The following is a 22,212-nucleotide window of genomic DNA, read 5'->3' as shown; positions in this document are numbered from 1 at the left end:
TAAAACAGTCTGACAGTCCACTGGAGAGAATAGTCTATGATCCCCAGTAAGGATCACAGAGCTACAATAATTCAATAATCAATTTATCTAAAACCAATAGAAAAATAAGGTAAAACAGAATTCTTTGACAAAATAAGGAAGAAGCAAACCAGTACAGTACAGACACATAACTGAGAATGCAGGTAATGTTTTATACATACATTAGGCTAGTTATTACCAACACTATTAACTTTGCACAAACTACAGGTTTAGCGCTTTTGCTAATCTAATCAAGGCCAGGCCTCTCCACAGTGCTTAGCTAAACTTCAGTTAACTATTTAAGATGTCAAGTCAATACTTTCTAATAGATTTACAAAAAGACTTAATCTATGTCTTTTAAATCCACTTGCTATAATTTCTTGGTTCTAGCGAGTCCAAAAAAGATTGGAATGTTAAAAAAGGTTAAAGAATCATGAATTCAGACCTAGCTAGTGGGTCTTTTAGGATACAGAAGCTTTCTAAATTAAAGTTATGCTCCATTATTTGAGGACAGAGCAGAGGCTGATAATCAAAAGATGATCCTTATTATTAGACTTCCTGTATGTCAAGTAAGTACATGGCTTATACATGTTTCTCTCTTCATATCATCTCCACAGGTTATACATTTTCCAAGAGATGAAAATTTTAGAGTCAGAAAAGTTAAATCATTTGCTCATGATTATACAATCAGTAACGATACAGCCAAAACTTTAGCTTTGACTCTGAAGCCCGTATACTTTCTAATCTTCCATTCTATTACTGGAGTTGAGGGGGAAACAGAAACACTGAATTGCTCCAATGGTATTTCAGAGCTCAAAGCCTAGGCAGTCAAGAGGCTCCTAAAGTGCTAATGAAGTTAACACTCTTAGGAGTGAAAGCAAGTCTGTGGAATAGCAGCAAGCACAGAATGAGGACATAGAAGTTAGCCATAAATTTGTAACAGTGACAAACTAGGCATGGAAATAGCTTTTTATAAAAATATGCTATAGGGCACCTGGGTGGCTCAGTGGTTGAGTATCTGCCTTAGGCTAAGGTCATGATCCTGGGGTCCTGGGATGGAGTCCCACATTGGGCTCCCTACAGGAGGCCTACTTCTCCCTCTGCCTATGTCTCTCATGAATAAATAAATCTTAAAAAAAAATGGTATATACCTCTTTCTCTAAAAAGTTGGTTTTAATAGTCATAGTCCAATTTATATCTCAAAATACAAATTCTCTAAAGTAAAATTATCAAACATTTGAGAATTGAAATATATAAAGAGTATTTACAAGGCATTTTGGGTAGAAGACAAAGAGCTAACAGAAGGAAAGAAGACTAGAAACTTGGGGAGACATGCTTGACCTAAGGGACTGCCTCTCTGGATCTCTAAAAATTGAATATGCTGAATTTATGGTATACTTTATGTCTGCTCCCCTATGCTGCCTCATTAACCTTTTATTTTCTTGTAATACAGGTGTCAAGTACATTTACTTAAAATGCTATGCTTGGATACTTCAACTTTATAGGCAGAAACAGAGTATATATACTTAATTTGAAGTTCAGAATAAAAAAAAAACACCTCAAATTAAGGTGGTTGTATGATACTCCATTTTAAGTAGAGGAAAGCAGACTACTCAACAAGTCTGCCACTTCAAACAAGACAGAATTATGTTGATTACTTGTCAGTGGGAGGAAGAGGCTACTCACTTTTAGATATACTGATCAGAGTAGTTCAAAGAATGTTTCATTTTGAATTGTTCTGAGACTCTATGGACCAGAGAACCAGGTCTCATTATTTCTCCAACTGGGATTTGACCTATTGTAAACCCTAAATATCATTAAGAAAATAAGAATCATTAGATTCTTGGGGCGCCTGGATGGCTCAGTCGGTTAAGTGTCCGACTCTTGATCTCAGCTCAGGTTTCAATACCATGGTCTTGAATTCAAGCTTTGTGATTGGCTCCATGCTGGATATGGAGCTTACTTAAAAAAGGAAAAAAAAAAGAATTATTAGATTCTTATTAAAGGCTAAATTTAGTACTAAAAGGTATACAGTTCAAATGAACATCTTTGGAAACAAAATCCTAGATATATGGGTTAAATCCTTACATATACTTTTTAAAGATTTTATTATTTATTCATGAGAGACACAGAGAGAGGCAGAGACATAGGCAGAGGGAGAAGCAGGTTCCTTACCAAGAGACCAATGTGGGACTCAATCCCAGGATCCCTGAATCACAGCTTGAGCCAAAGGCAGAGGCTCAACCACTGAGCCACCTACGTGCCCCAAATCCTACATATTTTTAGTAAGTTTCAAATACCTGGATATTATCAGCATGCTATTTAAGCTCTTTAGTATTAAAAAATGATCATCTTAAAGCCACAAGAGTTAGGCTGAAGTATAAATCAAATTAATTAAAGCTTCACCAAAACACTTTAAAATTCCAACTAGTATATTCAAATTAGTAGGCATTTAAAGTGTTTGTGTGCTCAGCTTCATGTTAGCTTGGCATTCTCACATCAAAACATAAGAAGAAGACATGATAACCTTATGATAAGGCAAGACCAACAACATATGAAGATCAAAAACAAGTAAACATGAAATATAATGAAATGTCACCTTAGATTTAGAGCAAGTGACCTTTTGTTTCAACATACAGTATTTATTTTTTAAAAAGATTTTATTTATTTGAGAGAAAGCGAGAGAGTGAATGTGAGCTTGAGGGGGAGGGGAGTAGAGAGAAAGAATCTCAAACTGACTTCTGGCTTGATCTCACAACCCTGAGATCATGACCTGAGCTGAAATCAAGAGTCGGATACCCAACTAACTGAGCTACCCAGGTGCCCCATCAACACACAGTATTTTAGAATACTTAAATTGGCTGCAATGTGAAGGATATAGGAAGAAAAGAGGCTTCTTGCTTTTCCTCTATCTTGCTGCCATCCTGAACAATGAAAACAATGGTCACAGCCTTAGGATGGAACAGAAACAGGAAAAAAACCTGGGTTCCTGACAACTTTGTGGACCCGCATCCCTCCCCTCCCCTCCCCTGGAACTCTGGTATTTTATATGGAAAATTTTTACTTCCTTATGCCATTAAAATTCCTTCTATCATATGCACCCAAGTCAAATCCCAGCTGATAAGAAAAAACACTAAGTTATCTATTAGGTGTATTAGATTAAAAACTGATTCATTTATAAACATTTTGTCTGTGCTAAATTCATTTTGAGTCACAATACTGTACTTCTCAATTCAACCAATAAAGCTGAATAAGACTTTCATTTTTTTTTTTTAAATTTATTATTTATTTATGATAGGCACACAGTGAGAGAGAGAGAGGCAGAGACACAGGCAGAGGGAGAAGCAGGCTCCATGCACCGGGAGCCCGACGTGGGATTCGATCCCGGGTCTCCAGGATCGCGCCCCGGGCCAAAGGCAGGCGCCAAACCGCTGCGCCACCCAGGGATCCCTGAATAAGACTTTCAAACTTGAAAGTTGCTTTGTCATTGGCAATACAGTTCTCAACTCCTATTTCAGAATACTGAAAATCTGAAGTAGGAAAATAAATTTAACAACCTATGGTTTGTGAGTATGACTATCAAAGGGCAATTATGAGGGATCCATGTAGTGACAGAAATGTTCTGTACCATGAGTATATCAATGTCAATATTTTGGTTGTGATCCTGTACTGCAATTCTACAAGGTAATGCCACTGGGAGAAATTCTGTATTATTTAACAACTGCATGTGAATCTACAGTTACCTCAAAACAAAGTTTAATTTAAAACCGCTAATGATAGACATTAGGAAATAATTAACTCCAACTAAAAGCATTTGTTTCACATCATGAGGAAAAATCAACAAAGGATACTAAAAAGCTACAGTAAATAATGACACTGTAGTATTGTAATATTGGCAAAAGGAAAGACATACAGATCAATGGAAAAGAAGAGTCAGACCCAAGATTTCATTTATATTAATATTCTGGAAAGGGCAAAATTATAAAGACATAAAACACATTAGTGGTTGCCATATAGTCTAGGTTAGAAGGTGGGGCAAGGGTAGACTACAAAAGGGGACAACAGAATTTCTGGGGAATGGTAGAAATGTTCTGTTTTACTGTGATGGATTATATAACTAAGTCACAGCTATACATTTAAAAATGAATTTTATCACAAAGTAATAGTGCTTTAATAAAACTATATTAGTTTAGACTATTTAGGATCAAGGTCTATCTGAATGTTACTTTATTCTTTAGCTTAAAAGAAAAACATTTATTGTTTTTCTAATAAACATTAATTCATAAGAGAAAGGCTAACTGAAGTAGGTCTACTTGCTAGATCTCAAATAAGTTTAAATTAGTCCTGCAATACTTATCAGAAGAAAGGCAAGAGAGTCGTGTGTAATGCGTAAACTATGTAAAGGGAGACCTATTCTAGTTTGTTTCTATCTCAATCATATTAAACATTATAAAAATTCACTTAAAAATCCATTCCTCACAAAAAAAGTTCAATGTATAGGTATTCTCTTACAACTTGAGTTAGTCAAATCAAAGTCAAATGGCTTCTACACACCAAAATACAGTGCATAAAAAATAAGAATTGGCAAAGAAATTATTATATATACAACTAACAAGTTAAGATGACAAAATTATGCCAATCATTCCCTGCATTCTCAAATTCTAGCTGGAAGCTCAAAGAAAATAACCTGAATTTTTTTTTTTACTATCTTTAAGGTCAATAGCATTCTTAACATTGACAATGTTAACAAAGAAAATCAACACGCTGACTGACTATGGAAGCAAGTGGAAGATTCAAGTGTACCTTTATAAAAATAATTAAAAAGTAAACATCAGCCCATTCTAATGGCCAATCATAGCAAATGATTACTGGAGAGCTAAATTAATTTGACATTCCAGTATCTTTCATTCATTCTATTTGAATGTTGGTGATACATTCACTAACAAAATAAAACTTATCTATGTCTCTTTTCCCCTGACTTTTGTTAAGGAATAACTGACATACATCACTGTAGAAGATGCACAGCATGACTTGATGTAGGTATACTGTGAAAGAGTATAATAGGTTCAGCTAACATCCATCATCTCATACAGATACAATAAAAAGAAAACACACACACACACACAAAAAAAAAGAACAAAGAAAAAATTTTCTCCTTGTGATGATAACTCTTAGGATTTATTTATTCACTTAACAGCTTCCCTAGTCATACAGCATAGCTACAGTTATGTTGTACGTTACATCCCTAGCACTTACTTATCTGTAACTGGAAGTTTGTACCTTTTGACTACTTTCCTCCAGTTCTCCCTCCCCTCTCAGGCCTTCACTTATATTTGCGCTGCAAACTCTATCCCCATTACCTATGTTCTGCTTGAGAACAATAGATACTAATGCTGTACTCATACTGGATTATCCTATAGCATCCAACAGTGTTTTATAGAGAAAATACTGAATTTAATGGGCTAAAACAAAAAATTATGACTCAAGACTAGCCTATAAAGTTTTTTTAAATACATTTTATTCTATTTAAAAAAAATTTATTTGAGAGAAAGAGAGAACCAGAGACATAGCAAGCATGAGTGGGGGCAGAGGGAGAAGCAGACTCCTCACTGAGCAGGAAATCCGATGGCAGACTCAATCCCAGGACCCTGGGATCATGACCTGAGCCAAAGGCAGACACTTAACTGACTGAACCACCCAGGCACCCCAAGTTTCATTTTCTTTACAATGCTGATCAGAATCTGAATTATGTTGATTGGTATATTTCTCTCTCTTGCACTTGAATGTAAGTCCTAGTTCTTGTCTTAGTCACTACCCTCTTTCTGATACCTACAAGAGTAACAACAGCACACAATGCTTATTGAATAAACCATATAAAACTTGGCTTCGTGTATGCTTTAAGTACTAAATTAGAATATTCTCTACTACCTCCAAGAAAAAAGACATAATTGGTTTTTCATTCCTGGTAACTATGCTAAAAGACAGAAAATCAACAAATAAAAATTATAGTTTTCCCCATGCTTGCAGTCACCTTTTGTTGCTAGTAAATAGTATTCTTCCATCTGCAAGCAAACTATTTGAAAAGATTAAAGCTTAAACAGCTCAGAGTACAGAAGTAAAATAATTAAGGTACCCTGGGGGGATGCTGGGTGGCTCAGTCGGTTGAGCATCTGCCTTCAGCTCAGGTCATGATCTCAGGGTCTCTGCTCAGTGGGGAGTCTGCTAGTCTGCTTCCCCCACCCCAACCCGGCTGACGCTCATGCTCTCAGTCTGTCTCAAATAAGTAATTTTAAAAATCTTTAAAAAAAAATTTAAGCTACCCTGTGATAAGAACAATGATTAAGAATTTAAATAACAAAAGAACCTGTTTAAATATTGGAGCTGTTTTCCCTCTCTGAATCAATGATCAAAAGATGATGCTGATTTTTAGATACTCAACCTTATGATCTGTATCACTCTTAGAATGAATGATTAAAAAAAGATAATCTAACCACGTATGTATAATCCTACATCTCTTCACACTTAGACAAATTATAAAATGCTCAGGTAAAGAATAAATAGTGAGTGATAAATGAGTACATTCAACTACAATATTTAATCCTGCTTAAGTGCTATCCTTTAATATTTTTTTTTCATACTCATGAATTCTGTGAACTCATGAATCACAAAAGCAGTGATTTTTGACACTGTGCTTGGAAATTTCACTTGTGACCTTGGTCAAATTTTAATTAATTAACCTGTTTATGAGCTTCTCAACTGTAAAATGAGCAAATGAGCTCTTATTACACATGGCTGTTATGGGAACTAAATAAGATCTATAAATAAAAATCTTAGAACAGTGTGTGGCATACAGTAAGCTCTCAAAAGTTTACAGGTATTGTCATCATCTCCCTAAAATGATATATAGCAAACTCTCAAGAACAGGGACTAAGAAAATTAGGGACTGACTTAAAAAAAGATGAGTCATCACAGCTGGCAGACTCATCACTGGTCTCTGACAAGTACAGGAAGGATCTAACATTGAGTGCTTTATGTGCCAGGTGCTATGCTGGCCTACTAACAAATTGTGGCAGATTATTGCAGGTATGGCCCCCACTGAATCAGACCTCTTTGATTCCCTCCCACAGTAACTCTGAATTTGTTCATGTGACTTGCTTTGGTCAATGGAATACTAATAAACATGAGCACGCTGAGGCTTGAAATGTGCTTATACAGTGGGGCCTGCCCTCTCTTGCTGCTGGGAACACTGCTACCACCTTGGGAACAAGTGAGGATTAGCTTCCTGAAGGATGGGAGGCCACGTGAAAGTAGCCACTCTAGTCTGAGGCCCCAGACATGTGAGTAAGGCTATTCTAAAGTAGAAAACCTAGACAATCCAGCCTAAAGGTAGGCCAGCCCAGACCATAAGAATGTTCCAGCCAACTAATGAGAATAATGTTTATTGATTTAGGCCATTAAGTTTTGGGGTGGTGTGTTAAGCAGCAAAAGCTAGTACAATCACCATATGAATATAGATATTATTTCAGTTTTGCAGATTATGAAAGAAGATTTCCAGAAATAGTCAGTTTGGCTCCAAAGGCTTTTTTCCACCATACCAAGCCACTTCTCCGTGCCAAACTCTGAGGTTCTAAAAAAAAAAGGGATTTCTGGGGATCTTATTCTATAACCCTTATTTAAAGCAGTAACATTTCCTCTATTCCAGAAGTCCCTACACTATGGCCTATGGGCCGGATCCAACTTACCTCCTGTTTTTTGTATTGTATGATCTGCAAGCTAAGAATAGTTTATACATATTTAAATGGTTTAAAATAAAAACCAGAAGACTACTTTGTGATATGTGAAAATAACTGGTTATTTAAATTTCTGCATTTATAAATAAAGAACTACTAGAATACACTCATTCATACACTGTTTATGGCTGCTTTTGCACTGTAACAGCAGAGTTGGGTGGCTGTGAATGAAACCATATGAACTACAGTCTGTAATATCTGGTTCTTTATTAAAAAAAAGTGTTCTAAACTCTCTCAGAATTATTCTCTTAGCATATGTTTTTAATTTAAGCAAAGGATTTCCCCTGGCCTTTAGTGATGCGTAGATTCTATTTGTACTGTTTTCTTTTTTTAAAGTAGCCTTTATACCCAATATAGAGCCCAACATGGAGCTTGAACTCGTGACACTAAGATTAAGAGTCGGACGCCTAACTGAGTGAGCCATCTCGGCAACCCTCTATTTGTATTTTTACCACTCTTTTTCCTTTCATTGAAAATTATTTTAGCATATGTCATTTCTCCTAGTTCTCTTTGCCTGTTTTCTTTGGATGGCCTCTGACTTTGTCTAAGATAGATAACCCCATTTTAAAAGCAGTAATTCAGAACCATAGGTCAAATGAATTCCACTTACATACCATACTATTATTGGCCTCCAAGACAGCATGGAAAATCAACAAACTACAATTTTATCTTGTTCTCAGAAAAATTCAAAGTATCTGTGAAGTAAGTTGTTCATTAAAAACTGATCTTATATTGGCCAAATGAAACAGACTGTGAAGGAGGTGGAAAAGATATAGAAGAGAGATCTTATTCAGAAGACACTCAAATTTCTCAGACCTAAACCTGTGTAACCATGTAGAAATGAACAGCAATTTCAGGACAGAAGTAGCTATATATAGTCTCCCCTCTTTTGTGATATTAGTTGCTAATATTTTCCTGCCACAGGGAACTAAGAACTTCAGAATTACTACTGTTCTACTTCACCATCCTGTTACTAACCAGTTCAATGAGACAGAAACTGAAGCAAGCAAACATTTGTTCTTTTTCTGTTAGGAAAGAGGTAAACCTCAATTTACTTGCCAGCTCCCCTTTTTATCCTTTTTTTCTTACCCCCAAAGTAATGACTGTAAGTCCTGGTAGAGATTTAGCTGACTGTACTTGGCATTAGTGCAAAGGATCAATAAAGAAGTTGCCACAGAGAATAACTACCCTGACCCCCAACATTTTACAAAGACTTTTGAAAGGCATTAGACAGATGCTCCTAATGACTAATGTAATTTGAAGGCCCTTAGAATACTGAAGATTAGTTGTTTGTATGATCAGTCTGAACTTTACTGAACTATATTTTTGTTAAGGTGAACTATTCTGTTGAGTCCATACAGAAATACAACATAATGGGATCCCTGGGTGGCGCAGCGGTTTAGCGCCTGCCTTTGGCCCAGGGCGCGATCCTGGAGACCCAGGATCGAATCCCACATCGGGCTCCCGGTGCATGGAGCCTGCTTCTCCCTCTGCCTATGTCTCTGCGCCTCTCTCTCTCTCTCTCTCTGTGACTATCATAAATAAATAAAAATTAAAAAAAAAAGAAATACAACATAAGCTTTATAGGTGATTTAAATTAAACTTGTTTAGAAAAAAATTCATTTTCAGGGGTGCCTGGGTGGTTCAGTTAAGTGTCTGCCTTAGGCTCAAGTCAAGATCTCAGAGTCCTGGGATAAGCTCCCTGGCTGGTTCCCTGCTCAGTAGGCAGTCTGTTTCTCCCTCTACCCCTTCCCACTCCACCCCCCTGTTCATGCTCTGTCTCAAATAGATGATGCTTCTCAATTTACATTATTATGCAAGTAAATAGGACTCTAAATTTTAGCTGTTGAACTTGCAGTGACAATCTAAGAATCAGGTTGTAAGTCTGGGTCTTTGGTACATACAATAAACACAACATATGTCTAAAGAAGGTAGTTTTCACTTTAACTTAGAATTTCAAAGAAAGAACAGTTGTCCCAAACAACCTTTTTTTTGTATTGAAAATTATATCAACATACTATGGTCATGGAAAACAATTTGGGGATGTCGCTAAAGACTCTCTTTGGCTGAGAACCAGAAATTTTGACCTTAAATGATCAGTAGTGGGGTGCCTGGCTGGCTCAGTCAGTAGAGCATGCGACTCTTGATCTCAGGATTGTGAGTTTGAGCCCCATTCTGGGTGTGGAGCTTACTTAAAATTAAAAAGATCAGCAGTGTTAGCTGAGCAACAAAAAGTCTTCTTTCTGAAAAAGAGTTACAATACATGAAGTGCCTGGGTGGCTCAGTCAGTTAGGTGTCTGACTCTTGATTTTGGCTCAGGTTGTATTCTTGGATCCTGGGATTGAGCCCCACACATCTGGCTCCCCACTCAAGTGGAGAGTCCGCTTGAGATTCTCTCTCCCTCTGCCCCTCCCCTCACTTGCGTGCATATGCTCACTCTCAAATAAATAAATCTTTATCCAACCATGTATGTTCAAATCAAAATAACTACATTGGGTCCTCCAATCTTTTATGTTCATCCTATCTTCTCAATATATTTAGAATTTCTCTTTGTCTTCAATATCAATGCAGTTTAATTATTATTAACTAACACCATTTAGGACAGTAATATTAAAAAAAGAACCCAAAGATTTATTTTTTATTTTTTTAAAAGATTTTATTTATTTATTCATGATAGACATAGAGAGAGAATGAGGCAGAGAGACACAGGCAGAGGGAGAAGCAGGCTCCCTGCCGGGAGCCCCATGCGAGACTCAATCAGGGGACTCCAGGATCATGCCCTGGGCCAAAGGCAGATGCTGAACCGCGGAGCCACCCAGGGATCCCCGAACCCAAAGATTTAAAGGTTCATTTTTTAAATTTCCACTTCTAATAAATACTTAGCGCCTACTTTCTATATTCTAGTTTTTTTTTTTTAAGATTTTTTTTTTATATATATAATTCATGAGAGACACAGAGAGAGAGGCAGAGACACAGGCAGAGTGAGAAGCAGGCTCCATGCAGGGATCAGGCCCTGGGCTGAAGGCGGTGCCAAACCCCTGAGCCACCCGGGCTGCCCTATATTCTAGGTTTTATTTTTTTTTTATTTTTTAAAGATTTATTTATTTATTCTTTCATAGAGACCAGAGAGAAGAGACAGGCAGAGGGAGAAGCAGGCACCATGCAGAGAGCCTGACGCAGGACAATCCAGGGTCTCCAGGATCACGCCCTAGGCTGCAGGCGGCGGCGCCAAACTGCTGCGCCACCGGGGCTGACCTATTCTAGGTTTTAATGCTAATTTTGTTACTTCATTAGATTAAAGTGCTTAAAGCATTCTATCAGTGAAACCTAGAAAGCTGTATGTCATATACTTTTATTAGGTAACACTTTGTAAATTAAAAAAAAAATTTAAGGATTTGAGAGAGAGAGAGAACGAATGAGGAGTGAGTAAGCATGAGCAGAGGGAGGGAAAGAGAGAAGCAGACTCCCCATTAAGCTGGGAGCCCGACCCTGGGATCATGACCTGATCTGAAATCAGATGCTTTACCAACTGAGCCACCCAGGTGCTCCAACACTTTGTAAATTTTAAATCTAAGTAGTATGGGGATAATATTTGGGAAAATCTGGCCATAAATGAAATTCTTTGGTGTAAATCCAATTCTGCTATTTTACTGATTTAACCTACATTGGAGAAAAGGTCTGTCAGTCAGGAGTCAGAGATTATTATTATTTTTTTAAAGATTTTTTATTTATTTGGGAGGGGCGGAAAAGGGGGAGGGGCAAAGGAAGAAGGAGAAGCAGACTTCCTGCTGAGCAGGGAGCCAGCTAAGGAGCTCATCCCAGGACTCTGGGATCTTGACCTGAGCCAAGACAGATGCTTAACCAACTGAGACACCCAGGTGCCCAGGTCAGAGATTATTTGGGAAAAAAAATGCAGTTTATTATTTTCAAAGGGAAAATTCACATAAAGCTAGCAAAAGGAGTAACTTTCTCCAGCCTCAGAAAAAGTAAGTAAGCTTTTTAGGAACCAATAGTTTAATCAGTTTATGCAAAACCAAATAGAAATGTACATCTATGTGTTTTGATATATGAAGATCTCCAAACCACTACTAAGTGAAAAAGATGTTATTTTTTAAAAATTTAGTGCAGTATAGAAAAAAAAAAACCTATGTACTAATTTTTTTTTCAGTGCACTAATTTTTTTTTACAATGATTATCTCTGAAAGGAGCGTTTGGGAAATGCACTCTAGGCCTTCACCTTTCATAATTTAATGTATATGAATCTTTATTTTTAAAAAACCCAGATTTTAAAAAATTATAAACATCAGTCTTAATAAGCAGAGCACATAACTTATATTGTTAATATAAAGTCTTCAGTTTTTAAAAACAGTTTTAAGATTCATAGCAAAATTGAGAGGAAGATCTAGAGATCTCCCATATGCCCTTTGCTGCCCCACATTCACAGCCTCTCCAATTACCAATATCCCCTTCACTGGAGGTACATTTGTTACAAATGATCAATCTACACTGACACATCATCATTACTCAGTATCCATAGCTTACATGACAATTCACTCTTGGTGTGTTTCACCATGGGTTTGGACAAATGTAATGACATGTATCCATCATTACAGTACACAGAGTATTTTCACTGCCTTAAACATCTGCCGTGCTCCATCTATTCACCTCTCCCCAACTCCACCTCAACTACTGGCAACCACTGATCTTTTTTACTGTCTCCATAGTTTTGCCTTTTACAATTAGAATCATACATATGTACTCTTTTCAGATTGGTTTCTAACACATGGTAATATTCATTTAAGGTTCCTCATGTCTTTTCATGGCTTGATAGCTGATTTCTTTTTAGCAATGAATAATATTCCTTTGCATGGATGTACCGGGTTTATTTATCCATTCACCTAGCAAAGGACATTTTGGTTGCTTCCAAATTTTGGAAGTTATTAAATAAAGCTGCTACACACATTCATCTGCAGGTCTTTGTGTGGACATTAAGTTTTTAACTTCTGTGAGTAAATACCAAGGAGCATACAACTTTTAGAAAATTCTGTGTCACCTATCAATATCACGAAAATTAAAATGAAAGCATCTAGCACAGTGCCTAAGCATACAGGAAACGTTCAATAAATGCGAGTATACTTTCAAATCTGCAATGTCTTCTAATGCTACCAAATTATATACTAAGCCAGGCCAGTATACTTAACCATTAACCAGTAGTTAATGTTTATTCCATCTCCTTCTTAGGAAAGAAAGTGCCACTTCTCGCTGTCAGTATATCTACTTTTTTAGAGGTATCTCTTCATGTTTGTTGCTTCAAATCTCCTATGAACTCCAAGAATATCTTGACTATGCCTGAAATGTCTGAAAACAAGTTGCCCAAACCCACTTTAATTTTTAAAAATTACCAAATACACAATTCTATTGATTCAATTTTTCAGATTCTCTCAAACTCTAGCCCCATCCTTCAACTACTGAGAGATGATTCAACAATCCCAAATGTGTTCTTGTGTGATTTCCACCTTCTTTTTTCCTGATTTAATGATCCAATTCTGGGCGGGGCGGGGTGGGGAGAGGGGCAGCAGTGGAGAAGATGGGTTTATCATGTAAGCTTTTGAGTTCTAGGTCACCATACTCTCAACCCTTCAGTGAACAATGATAATCAGGCTGTTAAAAAGAAGATAAAGTTAACTGAAACTCAAATGCCTTAAAACTGCTTGTGCAGCATTTTTCAGAAAACCATGTACAAAAGTAGGATGATTATCTTCAAAAATGACTGTCTTTCTTAGTGAAATTGTTAACTGTGGGGTTTCCTTTCAGAGCTACAACAGAAAAACCTAATTCCTAGTTTCAGTGGCCCATGCAGTTATTGCAGTCCTACATTTAGTGATATCTCTGAAAAACCAAAAAAAAAAAAAAAATCCTGCCAAACTGCATGTCCCCCAATACAAACATTCAAATACTAACAAGGCACCTATATCAAATGGCAATATTATAGAATACAGCTTAAAAAATTCACATTCGTTATATCATTTCATCTTGTAAGACAACATTTAACATTTAACAGCTGAAAAAAGACTAAAGCTTAAAGAGTTTAAAATACTTGCTCAGAGCAAATAAATGGCAGAATCCAAAACTAAGGAGGCAATGATACAGGGAAAGAAATACTTTTGTTTTGTTTTGTTTTTAGAAATACTTTTGTAAGTCTGCTCTACCTGAATTTAAATCCTACCACTTACTACTTATAAGACTGAAATGGAAGCTCCATGACTTCATTTTATTCACTGCTATATCTCTAGTGTCTAGAGCAGTCCAAGTAAACAGCAGGAGATCAGTAATATATGATAGATATCATGAAAAAATTACTTGACTTCTTTGGACCTCTGTTTACTCATCTGTAAATGGAAACAATGAGGTCATATCTGATATAATATAATATAATCCTAGTTAAGTGTTCTTTATGGAAGACCACAAATTCTCTCACTTCTTCTATAGGCTCTAAGGAAGTAATAGAGAACAAATGTCTGCATAACTGGTAGGCAAACTGGGTTAATCAGGATAGGGAGGATAAAGAGTTGAACTGTTGCTTCAGTGAAGTAGTCAGGTGTTGTCTTTATTATTCTACCAAAGCAATGACAAAGGATCTTCTAGAAGAATCCATTAGCTGATTGCTTTTTTCAAAACAGAAGTCTTGGTAAGAAGGGAAGCACCTAATCTATACTTATAAAATGCAACAAGAGAGGAGGGATACCTAAAGGTAAATGAGATAATAAGAAAAGAATATTGAGGTGAAAAGATCCAGAGTACCTATACTGACTAATTCAACCAACAAATAGCCTCTATCCCATTTCCGTGTAATTTAGCATGCTCTTTCCAGTAAATCTAATTCTGGTGGATGAAGAAGTCTTTAGGACCACTGGTAAATACTACCAGAGACAGAAACAAAAGGTATATGCTATTAACAAGTAGAAACAAAAGTTAAAAGCAAAGGGAGATGATACCTCAAATGGTACCATCAAGAAAGTGAGAAGACAAAGACAACTCATAAAAAACAAATATTTGCAAATCTTATCAGGGACTGTATCCAAAAACACAAAGAACTTTTACATCTCAGTAATAAAAAAGATAAATAACCCAATTTAAGAATGGGCAAAGGACCAGAACAAACATTTCTCCAAAGAAGATATATAAAGGATCAGTAAGCACATGAAGGGATGCTTGACATAGTCATTTGGGAAATGCAAATCAAAATTACCACAACATACCATTCCACACCCACTAGGATGGCAAAATAAAAAAGATGGACAACAAGTTGTCCATAGATATGACTTGGTAAGGATGTGGAGAAACTGCAACTCTCATACACTGCTAGGAGGAATGTAAAATGATGCAGTTGCTCTGAAAGTTTGGAGATCTTTAAGAGTGGGGACAACCTAAATGTCTGTCACAAAATGTGCTAGATCCATACAGTAGAATTTATCAAAAAAAAAATAAATATTGATACATGCTATAATGTGGATGAACCTTGAAAACATTATAGTAAGTGAAGGAAATGAGACATAGAACACTACATACTGTATTATTCCAAGAGGCTATAAAAAGTTTTAATGCAAATAAGGATTATTATGATAAATACTAGTGACTAGCCAATCACAAATGCTTAAACTTCAGGAAAGCAGTAATAATTTTTAATTTAGTGCCAGAGATAATGTCATTTAAAATTTTTGTATATGAAAAATTCATTTTTCTTAAAGAGCTGGGTAAAAGGGAACTCAATAGAGTACATAAAACTCAGTCTTTATATTATCAGAGGAATTACTAAAACCCAGCAAGAAACATAGGCATATTTATACTTTTATACTATTAGATAACATAATAAGGACAAAATAGGTATCTTTAAGGTTTTTTTTTTTTTTTACTTGGAAGTAAAGATGGAACTTCTACACAAGGGGACATATTATACAATAAACAAAAAAGAGAAGAAAGGTAGTTTATAAAGCAATGGACTGACCTTCAAGACATTTTAAATGAGAAAGGTATCAAATATGTTACCTTTTGCATTAAAAGGGACAGGAGACTCTGTGTGGGCCCATGCACATATGTGTACAAATATCTATGCTTATACATACATCTTTTGGTAGTCTGGAGAGAAATTAGCTTTGGAAAAATATATTAACATTAGGGCTATCTGTGGGGAGGGTAACAAAGCAGTGGGAGGACAGAAGGGAAATTTTCCTCAGTTCACCTTTTTGTGGACTTTGAATTTTGAGTAATGTGAATGCATGTGTAACAAAAGAAAAAATTAAAAGTACTTTACCTTGCACCATTGTTCCTAATGACTTCCACAGTTTCTTCAACAAAGTATCGATCCTTGACATATGCAAAAATATCATCACATATTTCATGCAAGCGTGAACGATGGGTAAGGTTGGTCAAGTATAAAACTGGAATAATTAGTGGTTCTGGAAAACTCTGAAGATTCTGTCTTGCTTTTTTTTCTGACTCAAGTGCTTCCTGATAGGTCAGTCCAGGTTTACCCGTCACAGCACAACTCCACACAAGACTGTTGCACAGAATGGTTCGTTCAAAAAAATCACTGATTAAAAAACAAAAACAAAAATCCATTCATTACCCATCATTTCACAAATTTTACATTAAAAGCTGATAAAGGATTGTGCCTTCATTGCAAAATTTTACATAGAATTATAGAACAAGGGTTTACTAACTGGTCAACTTATATATTAACACAAATCTAAGAAAAAGTATATTTAAACTAGACATTTATATTTTGCAATTTAATGGTACATTCATCTAAAATTGGGCTTTGATTTCCATCACTTTTGAAATTGAGACTGAAACTGAAAATAAACCCAATTTTTCTTTTTTCTTCTAATTTTAAAGCTTTTTGTTCCAAAGCAACCAAAATGCTAGGGACAATTTAAGCACTTAACTATGAACTTTAAAAAGCTTTAACATAATAGTGAAAAACTGGCAAATCTAAGCATCTAACAAGAAAGGTTAAGTAAATTATAGTACTTCATAATGAAAAGTCCTAGTCATTAACAGTATGAGGAGAGTTCTTATACTTATGGAAAAAAACTTTTTAGTTTGATTTCCTCCTATATTTTTGAAACTAAAAACTTAGCAAAGCAATATATGTAATATGGTCCCACTTGAAAGAAGAAAGAAAAAGGAGGGAAGGCAGTAAAAGAAAGATAATCTAAAGCAGCATAAACTGTTTCTACAATGTTATCCAAAAATCAAGGCAACAGTTACAGAGTAGGGATGGGCCTGGGGGACCTCTTCTGCACTGTGGCAATCTCTTAATATGAGCATTTATTTCTTTTCAAAAATTCTATAGTCACTTTTAAAATGCAAGAGAGCCATAATATGGAAAGATTGCTAAGGCATGTTAAGTAGAAAAAAACTCAAATCACCAAATAATACAATCCTATATTCATTAATTAGAATAACAAAAATATGTACTTATACAAATACTATAAACAGATTTTCCCTATAGAGAAAAGGAAGGACTGCAAAGGAAAAGGAAAATTTGTTATTCTAAATATGTCTATATTGTTTGAATTTGTATAATGAGCATGTACTTGCGTTGTTTTTACAATTAACACATTTTATTTATTTATTTTTAAAAGATTTTATTTATTCAAGAGAGAGAGACAGAGAGAGAGGCAGAGACATAGCAGAGGGAGAAGCAGGCTCCCCTGTGGGGACCCCCATGAGGGACTTGATCTTAGGACCCTGGGATCATGACCTGAGCCAAAGGCAGACTACTCAGCCACTAAGCCACCCAGGTGCCCCCAATCAACACATTTTAGAAAAGGTCAGACATACACAAAAAGGGTAGTAACAGTTGCTTCTAAGTAGTAAGATTTGGGTAAATGTCTTTCCTTCCTCTATACTTTGGGTGTATTTTTCTTCTTCCTTCCTTTCTTTCTTTCTTTCTTTCTTTCTTTCTTTCTTTCTTTCTTTCTTTCTTTCTTTCTTTCTTTCCTTCCTTCCTTTCTTTCCTTTCTTTCTTTCTTTCCTTTCTTTCTTTCCTTTCTTCTTTCTTTCTTTCTTTCTTTCTTTCTTTCTTTCTTTCTTTCTTTCTTTCTTTCTTTCTTTCTTTCTTTTAAAAAGATTTTATTTATTTATTCATGAGCGACACAGAGAGAAAGAGATATAGGCAGAGGGAGAATCAGGTTCCTTGCATAGGGCCCAATGAGGAACTCACTCCCAGGACTCCAGGATCATGACCTAGGCCAAAGGCAGATGCTCAACCACTGAGCCACCCAGGTGCCCCTTTGGTGTACTTTTCAATAATTATATGTGACTGATACAATTCACTATTGTCTAACTTTTTCTCCTTCCTGAAATCCCCTTTTCCTTCTCTTATTCTAAAAAGTATTAAGACTATATGTTTACTTCCTGGTTAGTCTATCTATATAGGTTATCCCTGTTGTAGTCTGATCTCCAAAGATTTGGGGTAATTCCATTAACATAGTTTCATTTGTATATTCATCTGCAGTATGAACAACAACAAAAATGAAATCTATGGAAATAAAAAGAAAATAATCATACCCTAACATGAATGAGATCAAGATGCATATGCCAAGTTACATGACTTTTAATTCAGTACAAAGATGATCCTTTTGGAAGTATTTACCTGTTAGTAAGGGAGATAATGGATGTATATCATTAAAATTAAAATCACAAAGTGATTAAAAGACAAGCAGATATCCTTTGGATGTTCAGAGTAAGGGAAGGAGAGATAAGCAAAAATGATCAAGAAATACTCTTAATAGGGATCCCTGGGTGGCGCAGCGGTTTGGCGCCTGCCTTTGGCCCAGGGCGCGATCCTGGAGACCCGGGATCGAATCCCACGTCGGGCTCCCGGTGCATGGAGCCTGCTTCTCCCTCTGCCTGTGTCTCTGCCTCTCTCTCTCTCTGTGTGACTATCATAAATAAATAATAAATAAATAAAAAAAAGATAAAAATTTAAAAAAAAAAAAAGAAATACTCTTAATAGTTATTTGGAGAAGTGGTGTTAAAAGAGTTAGGTTATAAAGGAAAAGTACGGTTGAAGAAAGAAATGCCAGAGAGAAAAAAAGATGAATGTGATCTGGTTCTCATAAGCAAGAAAATATATGTCAGATAAACAATTTATTAGCTAAGAGATCCACTACAGATATACCCAATAACTGGTTATCAATGGTGCAGAATAAAATGAATGGAAGGATGGATCATCAAAGAGGTCTTAAGTTTTATTGCCTAAAACTGCAGTTCACTTAGAAAGCTTTATAAAAGTTTTACACTTTTTTCTATTGGGACAAACATATCTGGAAGACTTAGCTTAATAAGCCAACACATAATCAGCACATGATGTATGTGAGTTATACTCCTAATAATTTAAACTATATTTAATACTGTTTAAGAAAAATATACTTCAGGGGCGCCTGCGTGGCTCAGTAGGTTAAGCGTCTGCCTTCAGCTTGGGTCATAGTCTCAGGGTCCTGGGATAGAACTCTGCGTTGGGCTCAGTGCTCAGTAGAAGTCTGCTTCTCATTCTGCCCCTTTCCCCACTGATGTGCATTCTCTCTCTCAAATAAATGAAATCTTAAAAAAAAAAAAAAAAAAAAAAAAAAAAAAGGAAGAGGGGACTCCTGGGTGGCTCAGCAGTTGGGTGTCTGCCTTCGGCTCAGCATGTGATCCTGGGGTCCTGGGATCGGGTCCCACATGGGGCTCCCTGCATGGAGCCTGCTTCTCCCTCTGCCTGTGTCTCTGCCTCTCTGTATGTCTTTCATGAATAAATAAATAAAATAAAATAAAAATAAATTTTAAAAAAGAAGGAAAAATATTACAAATTTAGGTATCTTACATTAACTAGTCTCTAACCCAGTACTAACAGAAATAGAATGCCAACCACAAATAAAATTTTAAATTTTCTAGTGGCTGCATTCAACAAATTCTAAAAAGAAACACCAATTTTATATATCAGTTAACATTTATACATTTTCTATTTAACCCAATATATCTCCAAATGCTTTATTTCAATATGTATTCATTTTTAAACTTTTCGGGGAATCCCTGGGTGGCTCAGCGGTTTATTTAGCGCCTGCCTTCCGCCCGAGGCGTGGTCCTGGATTGAGTCCCACGTCGGGCTCCCTGCATGGAGCTTGCTTCTCCCTCTGCCTGTGTCTCTGCCTCTCTCTCTCTCTGTGTGTCTCTCATGAATAAATAAATAAAATCTTAAAAAAATTTTTTTTAAACTTTTCAATATGTAAATATTTTAAATCCTTTTTTGGGGGTACTAAGTCTTCAAATTTCAGAATGTATTTTACCTTTATTGCCCATTTTAATTGTGATTAGTCATATTTTGAGTTATTAATAACCCCCAGGCCAATAACGGCTTCTGTGTTCGACAGCATGGCTCTCACCATAGTGATTTGGTATTTGGTAGCCTGGCATATTTAGTGCCACATAAAGGAGACCGATTTTATACTGAGCTGCAATAAATGCTATCTAGATGTGGTGAGGTTGTTCATAATACCAAAGAGAGGGGATCCCTGGGTGGCTCAGTGATTGAGCGCCTGCCTTTGGCCCAGGGCCTGATTCTGGAGTCCCGGGATCGATTCCCACATCAGGCTCCCTGCATGGAGCCTGCTTCTCGCTCTGCCTGTGTCTCTGCCTCTCTCTCTCTGTGTGTGTCTCTCATTAATAAATAAATAAAATCCTTAAAAAAAATAAAAAAAATAAAAATACCAAAGAGAGCAATGGCACAAGTGCCACAAACCTCCACTAAACATATTACTGGGCAGAAAAATAGGATAGTCAGTAACCATTGTTGTACATTCAGCTGTCCTACACCCAGGTTTCCACCCCCATCTTCCAAAATGTTTGTACTGTTTGTTTGCCTTATATCATCTACTCTGCAAAGTTGTTATATTATAGCCCTGCTGTGCACAAAGATCTACACTCAGGAGAAGAGAAGGGAGACAGGGCATACTACCATTGTAGCCATTTTAAAGCAAGCAAAAAAAAAAAAAAAAAAAAATCCCAAGGAATACTTCTTCCGATTCAGCACCCCCTAGCAGCATGGCACATCTAACATTTTTATTATCTTCACTTTCTCATACTTCTGTAATTCTGCTCATCAACCATTTGTCACATAGATTTAAAGACGTGGGATTTTGTTAATAATAATGAACTCTAGGGGGCAGGTTACAGTGTCTCCTCAGTTTCTCTAAGAATATAAAAATCATGAAAATTTTGTAAGAAACATTTTATTATTGTGAGTAAAAAACTGAATATACAAAATACTGCTTTAAATGAATATGTTTAGGCTAATATAGATTATTATGCATCTTATGTATTACTACATTCCTTCAACTATCTTCTCAACCAGAGGTTGAGTATACTACTGGCCTGGAGGCCAAATCTAGCTTTTCACCTGTTTTTGTAGTTTTATTGGAACAAACCACACTCATACCTTTAGTATTGTCTATGACTGCTTCTTCATCCTGTGGAGTTGAGTAGGTACAATAGACACTATTTGCCTACAAAGACTAAAATCTGACTATACTTGGCCTTTTAAAAAAAAAGTTTGATGACTGCTGCTCTTTACCATTATTTCTTAAGGAAAAAATTGCTTCTGAGTTACCAGCTCAATTGCTAGCAAGAACACACCTTTAATTAATATGAAGGCAACCAACTCTCAGGTGAACAAACTAGGGAACAAAGAGCAACATACTGTTAACTTACAGGGTTATTTGGAAAACTAAAAATCCAGTAGAGGAGGAATGAAGTGACATACAGAATGGCTAAAATTAACAAACAACAGATGTTGGCAAGCCCGTGAACTCCTCCTCTTGCACTTTTAGTGGGAATGCATACTGGTGGAGCCACTCTAGAAAACAGTACACAGGTTCCTCAAAAAGTTAAAAATAGAACCACCCTATGATCCAGCAATTGCACTAGTAGGTATTTACTTAAAGGACACAAAAATATCGATTCAAAAGGATACATACACCCAATGTTTATAGCAGCATTATCAATAATAGCCAAATCATGGAATGAGCCGAACTGTCCATCAACTGATAAACAAAGTAGAGGTGGTGTGTTTATGTACACATAAATGTGTTTCTATATGTATATATTCACGTATATATAATGGAATATTACTCTGCCATAAAAAAGAATGAAATCTTGCCATTTGCAACAATGTGAATGGAACTAAAGACTGCTATACTAAGCAAAGTAAGCCAGGGAAAGACAAATACCGTATGATCTCACTCTAATGTGGAATTTAAGAAACAAAACAAATGAACATGGGAAAAAAAAGAGACAAGCAAACCAGAAAAGTGACTCTTAATTACAGTGAACAAACTGAAAGGTTGCCAGAAGGGAGGTG

General features: G+C 36.2%; 1 protein-coding gene across 3 annotated transcripts in view; it reads right to left on the bottom strand.

Annotated features, from left to right (window-relative positions):
- Positions 1 to 22,212, bottom strand: part of BAZ1A (bromodomain adjacent to zinc finger domain 1A) — a 91,253-nt gene that overhangs the window by 59,550 nt on the left and 9,491 nt on the right. For all 3 annotated transcript variants that reach the window (XM_055309258.1, XM_055309259.1, XM_055309257.1), the window contains one exon: positions 16,120 to 16,398. In XM_055309258.1, coding sequence (XP_055165233.1) covers positions 16,120 to 16,398 — 279 coding nt within the window. The remainder of the gene's footprint in view (positions 1 to 16,119; positions 16,399 to 22,212) is intronic.

Source organism: Nyctereutes procyonoides, unplaced genomic scaffold (assembly GCF_905146905.1).
Source record: "Nyctereutes procyonoides isolate TBG_1078 unplaced genomic scaffold, NYPRO_anot_genome, whole genome shotgun sequence".
NCBI lineage: Eukaryota > Metazoa > Chordata > Mammalia > Carnivora > Canidae > Nyctereutes > Nyctereutes procyonoides.
This window is presented reverse-complemented; position numbering and strand designations above follow the sequence as displayed.